The 9,744-nt window shown below is 39.2% G+C and overlaps 1 protein-coding gene across 20 annotated transcripts in view; it reads left to right on the top strand.

Moving 5' to 3' along the window:
- Positions 1-9,744, top strand: part of Ehbp1 (EH domain binding protein 1) — a 305,768-nt gene that overhangs the window by 94,751 nt on the left and 201,273 nt on the right. For all 20 annotated transcript variants that reach the window (XM_031338017.1, XM_031338018.1, XM_031338016.1 and 17 more), the window contains one exon: positions 135-188. In XM_031338017.1, coding sequence (XP_031193877.1) covers positions 135-188 — 54 coding nt within the window. The remainder of the gene's footprint in view (positions 1-134; positions 189-9,744) is intronic.

Here is a 9,744-nt window from a genome sequence, read left to right on the forward strand (position 1 = left end):
TTTTTTAAGGATGTTTTGCTCCTTCCTTTGAAAAAGTTAGTAAACCTGCAAACAAGCAATTTGTGTTTTCTTGACTGGATTGATTGGATTAGAGATGTGTGTTTTCTTCTTTTCATAATTTCCTTTTGTTACAGGACCCGCATGCAGAAGAATTTGAAGACAAAGAGTGGACATTTGTCATTGAGAATGTAAGCTAATGGCACGCTTCTCACGGTTTCTCTTTTAACCTTACTGTGTTATTAAAGTATATGAGCAGTTTGGCCAGGGGAGGAATGTCGCTTTATGAAGACTTATCAGGGAATTTGTAGGTTTTGGAAGTTATCAATAACAATTGCTTATAAACTATTATGATAAAACTGTAAAAGTCTTTACTGATGAGCCACACTTTGTGTATTCTGTTTAGGGCCTGAGGGCAAAGCCATTTACTGATCTTGTTTATCCTTTCACCACCCAGCTTGATAGTTCTTATATAGTAAACACTTGCATAGTATGGCATCCCAGGAGGCTAACAGGTACATAGTGGTGTTAAATCAATGCTTTCTATTAGATTAGAGAAAATGGACAATGAAAGTACAGTGACTAAGCGCATAGGCCTGGGGTGGGGGTAGGGCTGGAGAGGTGGCTCATTGGTTAAAAGCACTTGCTATTCTCTCTGAAGTCTGGAGCTAGAGGTTTGAGCATTAGATGCCTATAACTCTAGCTCTATGGGATTTGATACCCTCTGAATGAACATGGACACACACACACACACACGCACGCACGCACGCACGCACGCACGCACGCACGCACGCACGCACGCACGCGCGCACAGACTTGGTTCCTTACCTTTGAATCGATTGGGCAGACTGAAGAGCTCTCCATGAGTGTGTTAGCCTTTACTGCTGCTGTGACCATCACCGTATTCATCACTCTCCTCAGAGCCTACATGTAACCTGCTGATGTCAGTCTCTGCATCCTGTTCCTTTCTTCTATGCTTGGCCTCACTTTGTGTCTCAGTGTTAAAGGGAACTTAAGCTTTTCCCAACAGTAACTTGGACCATTTTTAGGTTTAAAGTATTGGGGAAAGAGGGAGCAAGATCAAGTACAAACACAGCTGGGAGTTCTGCTGGCTGATCTGAACCACTGCCAGCATGTTAGAATCTCATGCACATCAACAATTTTGGCAATTTTGTAGGGCTAGATCTGAGCATAAATTATACTTGGACAAAAAAACAAACTCAGACTTAAGTCAGACTCAAAGGCTAATGTGCTCATATCATATGGAGAAATCTACAGTGGATAACCTCTGTGCCTCATGTTTCCTCTGTGCATATGAAACCATTAACTTGATAGACTGTAGACTTAGTGAGCTAAGTTCAAACTAGTTAATAGTAGAAGTATGTTAAAACCAGTTTTATATTTGTGTGGGAAGGTGTTCTTGTTATTCAGTCTTATGGTAAAGAAATAATAGTTCCACATTTCTGAAAATCAGGTTATAAACTAATGTACCAAAAGGCTCAAGTTTTTTTTTTTAAAGGAAAACTGTATACATTAGTAGATTTGACTACTGCAAAAGGCATTTTTAAAGATCAGTAGAGGTACATACTAAATCTTAAAATGGTAAACTTCAAATGTAATACAAAATAAAAATATATATTGGATGTTTTTCTACATTGGGATATGTATTTCTCAAATAAGAGATTATGTTTATAACATTTTAATGTAAAGTATATTTAAGTCCAGAAATATATCTTGCCAATTTACATTTTATCCAAGTAGCTGAAATTGCTAGAAGTCAGCCAGGAGAGGAAGAAGACATGGGAAGAGGAGAATGATAAGACATGTTGACAGCTTTCTCTTTCTCCAAATATGTCCATTCACAAAATCTAATTAAATCAGCATCTTGTTTTCTACAATTGTTCTCATTTAGCTCATGAAATATAGAGTTTTTAAACCAAAATATCTGTAGAAATTAATTTTTATGGTGTAAACGCATCATTGTAAAATATACCTGGTGATGTGCTTCAGAGAAATTAACTTTTATAGCAAACTCTATAAATTTTAAATTTTATATTTAAAATTATATAGGTTTTAAATTTTGTAGTGAATGAAATACTTGACAGAAGTATCTAGGGTATAGTACTTGACACATGCACCACATGCACAAAGATGCATGTATGCATGTGTATGTCAATGCATGTGGAGTAGAGGACAGGGTTCGTGCTGGTCCTTGGTTGTTTTCCATCTCATGTGTAAGACAAGGCTCTCTCACCAGAGACTTGGAAGGACCTGCCTCTCTGCCTCTCCAGCACTGCCATTTTGCATGGGTTCTCATATTCAAGCTGTTTCCATAGTCTCCCTTGCCCTTTTATTTTGAGATGGAGTCTTGCTGTGTGGCCCAGGCTGTCCCTGAGTTCCTAGGCATATAACCCTCTTGCCTCAGCCTCCCTATGTAGATGGGTCTATAAGCACGTGCCCCTGTTACTGGCTTTAGGGTAGCACCTTTTAATCAATATATGTTTATGAAGTGAACTATGGATATTCTTGAACATTCCTTTCTGTGAATTTTTTAGTGCAATTCCCTGCTGCCATCCCCACCTCAAATTGTTTCTGTAGTAGTTCCCATTTCAGATTGGAAATAAGAAAAAGGAAATTGAATTGTGCTATAAACCAGCTTCTCATTTAAAGGAGGACATTAATCTGGTTTTATAGCCAAAACATAATTTTGTAGTCATGAATACTCAGGAAAAAAAGTCTGTTTTTTTAAAGCTCTTTTAGTGATCAAACCTTAATGGAGGAATGGGGATATGGCTCACGTAGGGTGTGACCTGGTGTGTGGAGGGTCAAGTGCTTGCACAACAGAACAGTGGCCTAATGGAGCCCAGCCTGCTGGCATGTGCCTGTAATCCCGGTACTGCTGGCGCATGCCTGTAATCCCAGCATTTGGGAGGTGAGGTAGGAGGATCGAGTTTGAAGTCAGCCTTGGTGTCATATTAAGTACAAGGCCAACCTAAGCTTCGTAGTAAGACTCCAGAGCAGAAAAGCAAGGACTCAGGATAGCTCACTGCTAGAGTTCTTGCCCAGCATGTAGAAGACCTTGGGTTCTGATCTCTAATACCATGGTGGGAGCAAAAATAAAATCTAGGTATTTGATAAGATAATTTGAGAAAAAAATTAACAAATACATGAGTTGATAATTTCCCAGTTTTCAGTAAAGATGATCACATCAGTAATCTCACTGTGAATTCCATGCTAGGAAGTAACAATTTCACTAGATAAGTTTGTTATGGTTGTATTTTGTTGACTTTCCCTGTCTTTATAGCAGCATTTTGTTTTGTTCTTGTTTGTGAAAAGATGGTTGTAAGGGGCTAGAAAGATGGCTCACTGCTTGAGAGAGCTTACTGTGCAACTGTGAATTCCTGAGTTCAGATCCCATCGCCCATGTAACAAGAAGGGTGGGGACTGTGTGTACCTGTGCCTCCAGCTCCCTTGGGGCAGAAGCAGGAGGTTGTCTGGGGCTGACTCCTGCCAGCCAAGCTGAGAAAGTGAAGTGAAAAACTCAACCTCCAGATTCAGGGAGAGCGCCTGCCACAAAACACGGCCAAGAAGGACAGGGAAGGATAGCTGCCACTCACATGTGCCCTCCGTGTGCACGCCACAGGCATGCTTACCTGTGTTTACTTACCGCATACGCTCCACACATAAACATACACACTCTGCACAGAAACACATGCACTCCATACATAAACACACACAGTCCACATATAAACACAGGCATGCACACGTGCACACACACACACACAATCTATTACGAGTTTTGAGCAGCTTTCCACTATAATGTGTTTATTTTTAAATGATTAAAGAGAAAAAGGTCAGTTGTGTATATATTATTAGATATATGGTTATTATACTCTAGAAGTCTGGTGAAATTGCTGTACTACTAATGTTTGAGAAAGACCACACACACACACACACACACACACACACACACGAGTGGCTGAAATGTTTTTTTAATCCATTATTTGGTGAGAATACACTGCCTTTGTGTGTGTGTGTGTGTGTGTGTGTGTGTGTGTGTGTTCGTGGTAGTTTGTGTGGGTGCATATGTGTATTCAGGGTCATGTGTGTGTATGTGAGCCTAGAGGTTGATGCTGAGTGTCTTCAGCTGCTCTCTACCTTATATTTTGAGGCAGGGTCTCTCACTTGAATTTAGAGTTCATAGACTGAGCTTTCTCAGGACCTCTGCCTCTGCTTCTCAAGTGCTGGGGTTATGGGTGGGCATTCAATTGGGTGCTGGGGTTATGGGTGGGCATTCAGTTGGGTGCTGGGGTTATGGGTGGGCATTCAGTTGGTTGCTGGGTTTATGGGTGGGCATTCAATTGGGTGCTGGGGTTATGGGTGGGCATTCAGTTGGTTGCTGGGTTTATGGGTGGGCATTCAATTGGGTGCTGGGATTATGGGTGGGCATTTAGTTGGGTGCTGGGGTTATGGGTGGACATTCAGTTGGGTGCTGGGGTTATGGGTAGACGTTCAGTTGGGTGCTGGGGTTATGGGTAGACGTTCAGTTGGGTGCTGGGGGTCAGAGCTACAGGCCATGCTTGAGCTTGAGGTGCTTATCTGTTGAGCTGTCTTACCAACCTAAGAATTAGGACAACTATCATACATTATGAACCAGCGAATGCCGAGGAATCTGCACTGTGTGTACTCACTGGGAAGATAGGTTAGAAATTAGGCAGATCATCTGTTTTAGTTTTAAGACGGTTTTAAATTATCAAAAATAGATTAGAGAATCTTCTTTTCTTCTTCTTTAGGCAGATGTTTTAACTCTATCCAAGTGCTTTAATTCTTCCCACAGACTCTGGAGAGTTCAGGTTCACTTTATAAAACATCAACAGGGACACTTGTTGGTTAAGTGAGTCTCATAGGCAATCTTTTTTTCTACTTAGCCTCTCTGTCCACTATATTGTTTTATTATGATGAAATGACTTCCCAGTGCATAATTACTGATTATAGCTAAGCCTGGTGCACCATTGCTAGTCCTGCTGAACGCAGGCGAAGCTGCTGCTCAGTAGCCTGTGACTGTACAGGAGGAAAGGACAATAGGAGAACACCGTGCTGCTACAGGGAAAGCTCTGCCCTGCAATGGCTACTTCATTTACGTGGGTCATTTATTTTCCATTGTCTCTTTAAAACAGCTTTTTGTTTGCTTTTTGTTTTCCAAAACAAAGTTTCTCTGTGTATCCCTAGTTGTCCTGAGACTCTTTTTGTAGATCATGTTGACCTGGAAGTCAGAGATCTGCCAGTGATGGGATTAGACTCATGTACTATATTATATGCCTGGGTAAAACCACTGTGTTAGTCAGTCTGGCCGTTCTGTTTTCATAAGTGAGCTTTTGAACCTCTCTAAGGTTCATAAGTGGACTTGAACTTCTAAGGCCTTTTAATGCTTTGGTCTGTTAGTGTAATTATATAAGTAGGTACTTCACACACTGGTGAAATAGTCACTTTGAAAGATGATACTGTGCTTTAGGAAGAACTTATAAAAGTGAATTAAAAATCACAGTCAAATCTGGAGTCAGATCCTACATACACCTATAAAAGATAGAAAAAATTAGATCGAGAACATTTTGGATTCACAATACATTTCTGTCATCTTTGTTTCATTTAAAATAAATTAAAATTCACTAATGTTATATTGTGGGTGTTGGTTATGTTTAGGAAACAAAAAGTTAACAATACTAAGCTCAAGGAACCATGTAAAGCACTAATAAAATCCATTGATATGCATTAAACCCAATTAATTTTGTTGTCAGTGTTCTTCTTTTATTGCCCACTTCCCTCTTTCAGTCAAATCACGGAAGAGGGATTCTGTTGTGAACTCCTAATAACCTAGCCCATCTCATGGGCCATCTGTATAACCAACCAGACTATTACTAGCCTGATCTTAGACCTTTTTTTTAAATCCAAAGTCTGTACGTTTGCTCTACTTAATATCTAATGAGGCATTTCTAACTTTGAAATTAACACATGGAACGGTATTCATCCATGTGTTCAGCAGTAAGTATCCATGGACCATCTAATGTGTTGCACTGTCCAGGCACTGGAACTAAAGCGGTCTATGAAGCAGGTAGAAGAACTCTTCCTCATTCTTTTAAGGTGGAAAGAAAGACTAAAACTTTACTGAAACATAAGTGATCAAAAAAAACAGATGTTGAACATAAATATATAGTGTATTATGTTAATGAGTCTCATTCTTTAAAGCCTCCAAAAAGAATTTAGTATTCTTATCAATTAAAATATTTTAATAAGAAAGCTGATAATATATTTTATAAGATGAAAAAATTTAGCAATTTTGGGACGTTGCATAAATCTTCTCCTGCGTTGTAGCTCCCTCTAGTGGTGAATGATAGAATTGACTGGACTGAAGAAAATGTTATTTCTGTAGGCAAATTATCATGAAGTATCTCTGTCTGTCTATATGCATAAGCTTACATTTTAAATTGCATCAACATTTTATATAAGATATTTAAAGTGCTAAATTCTATTGTAAAATATGGATTTTGTTTGCAAGTCAGTTAATACGTTTTCCTGATACTGAAAGGCAGTATCAGAAAAAGAAACTAAAAATCCTTTTGACTTTGAAAGTGTTTCAAGCTGTCTCCTGAGAGGCTCTGACAGTACCTGACTAATACAGAAGTAGAGGCTCACAGCCATTCATTGGACTGACCACAAGGTCCCCAATGAAGGAGCTAGAGAAAGGACCCAAGGAGCTGAAGGGTTTGCAGCCCCTTAGGACGAACAACAATATGAACTAACTAGTACCCTCAGAGCTCCCAGGGACTAAACCACCAACCAAAGAGTACCCATGGTGGGACTCATGGCTCCTGCAGCATATGTATAGCAGAGGATGGGCTAGTTGGTCATCAATGGGAGGAGAGGCCCTTGGCCCTGTGAAGGTTCTATGCCCCAGTGTAGGGGAATGCCAGGTCCAGTAAGCAGGATCGAGAGTAGGGTAGTGAGCAGGGGGAGGGGAGAGGGAACAGGGGTTTGTTCTTATTTTTTGTTTATTTTATTTTATTTCTTTTTTTTTCCCAGAGGGGAACCTGGGAAAGGAGATATTGTATGACATGTAAATAAAGAAAATATCTAATAAAAAAAGACTTAATAAGGTCTTAGAATAGTAACAGTGAGAATGGTTTCTCTCTTGTTGCTTTTAGTTTTTTGAAACACTCTATCAGTCCATATTTAGTCTTATCTTGAACTCATGGCAATCCTCCTTTCTAGTCTTCCTGGATGCTGAAATTCCAGATATAGGCTACCATTCCTGGCTATGAAATCAAACTTTTACTAGATACTAAATATCCCAATAAAACAAAGAAGTATCACCCTTATAAGTCTGCTGGGAAGTCCACCCTAGCAGGTGCTATGTGGACTGCTTTATGCATGCACCTCATTTTTTCATTGCAATAGATTATGGGTTAGGCATGTAGCCCTTTTTTAAAAATATTGACACCTAGAAAGGGTGAAGGATCTGCTAAGAGTTATATAATTAACAAGTTAGGATTTCATTCAGTCTCAGTTTTTCCCAGGGTCTTTTTCTTAATGCCTGATTTAGTAACTGCCTCCTTGAATGATAGAGGCAATAGGTAATTTGGGGTGGGAGTGGGTAGATATTTTGTTCAGTTAAATGTTTGCTGTATAGACATGAGGATCTAGGGTCTGAGTTGGATCCCTAGAACATATTAAATTTGGGTGTGCAACATGTGCCCGGTGCCTGCAGTGCTCAGTGCCTGGTAGGTAGACACAAGCTGACCATTAGAGCTCTCTGGACAGTCTGCCGGCCCAGACTGCGAGCACTGGATTCCAGTCAGAGACCTTGTTTCTATAAATAAGGAGGAGAACGACTGAGGAAGATACTTGCTTTTGACCTCTGGCCTCCACATGCATGCACATGAATGCATACCATAAACACCTACCTGCATACAAACACACTAAAATGTGTAGAGATTGAAGAATCAGAGGACTTTTTAATTGGCCATCTTTAGCAGTAAATCTGTGAGGAAGTATATATATTAGATTTTAAAAGGTATGCTTTTAATATTTATATTAGATTCAGAAGCTTTTTGGAGTAATTACTTGGCTGTTATTAGACAGTGTGAAATGGAGTTTTGGGATTTATTACTCATAGAAATTCATTTTCCTTGAGGTAAGCTTTTTATATGTAAATTGAGGTTAATTTTTATTTCTGGCCATAAAAATTCTCAATTTTGCATGTCTGAGTTTGCTTCTTGGGACTGAAAAGCTACTTGTATATAAACAAAACTTTACAGGCAAGTCTACCACAAGCTGTGTGGCAGTAGACATGTGATTTAAATTGTTTTTGTTGTTGTCATTTGAGATAGGATCTCTCTACATGGCCCTGGCTGTCCTAGAACTCTATATAGATCAGGCTGACCTTCAGCTCACAGAGCTCTACCAGCCTCTGCCTCCTGAATGCCATGCCCAGCTTATGATTTAATTTTTATAGTGTCTGCGTATTCAGTTTTAAAATGCTGGGGTTGATGTCTCCTTTTTAGGCTGTTAAGGATTAGAAAACAGCATATGTAAAGCATCTGACCTATGAAGGTGCGTGTGTATGGACATGCACACACATACACACACATATAAAACTTTCTTTTCTTGAGAGCTTGAAAAACAAAAAATAACTAGATTTCTAAATTAATAATTTCAAATTAGAAATTTTCTACTTCTTTTATTTATGTGTTCTATAATTTCTAGGCCTTATCTTTAACCTAAAGAGTTGGCAGTCTAAGATTTTCACCCTTTGGTTACATCTGTCTCCTTAAAAATTAAGAAGTAGGTTCTAAAGCAAGTGTGCTGAGAACTCGTTAGTGTCTGGCACTGTACCTTTGTGTGTGACCATTCACAATACAGCACACGGACATAGTTCAAAACATGAATCCAAATTGTCTTTCTTTGGGTTATTTGCAGCTCATTGATCCATTCCTAGTGCAATGAGAAATGCCTAGTTCAGGGCAGTGTCGCCATTGTTAGTCTGTGATTATAGTGTTTTGTTGGGGCACTTTTTAAAGAATAAAAACTTTTTGGACACTTTTTTTTATGATCTAACTAAATTCAAATGTAATATATTTAAATATACGGGTTTTAGTTTTAGATAGCTGAATGTTTTTGTTCTTTTGATGTCACTGATTTTTGAGTGAAAAAAATGTATAATGATAAACCAATCTAGGTTGAGTTCATTCATTCAATGGTGTGCTTTCTGTTCACCCAGGCGTTTTCCCTGATACTTCTTTTCCTATGAAATTGGGATAGTCACACATCTACAGTGTCTCACATCTCTAGCTGTAGAGTGAATATTCTTAGTGATATAAAATACTGTATCAGCTTTAAGCCAAGGAAGCCTGTGTTTGTTGACATGGGGTAGCTTGTTCTCAAGCAGCTTGCTAATAAGGGTCTAGATAGGGGATTGCAGGAAAAAGATACTCACGAGTGTTAAAGAACAGTAAAGATGGGAGAAGCCAGGGAAGACTTCCTGGAGTAAGTGGCTACAGAATTCAGCTTTCATGGGGAAAAAAAAAAGAAGTTAGGCAAATGGCATTCTAAGCAGAAGGAAGAAGATTCAGCAAAGGAAGGGGAAAAGTTCCGAAGGGGAAAGATAATCAGTAGAAAACAAAAGCAACTGAGAGAAATAGCTCTCCAGTTAGTGATCAACAGGCATCTATTCTCCCCCCCCTCTCCCTCTCT

The sequence above is a fragment of the Mastomys coucha genome, unplaced genomic scaffold (genome assembly GCF_008632895.1).
Source record: "Mastomys coucha isolate ucsf_1 unplaced genomic scaffold, UCSF_Mcou_1 pScaffold22, whole genome shotgun sequence".
NCBI lineage: Eukaryota > Metazoa > Chordata > Mammalia > Rodentia > Muridae > Mastomys > Mastomys coucha.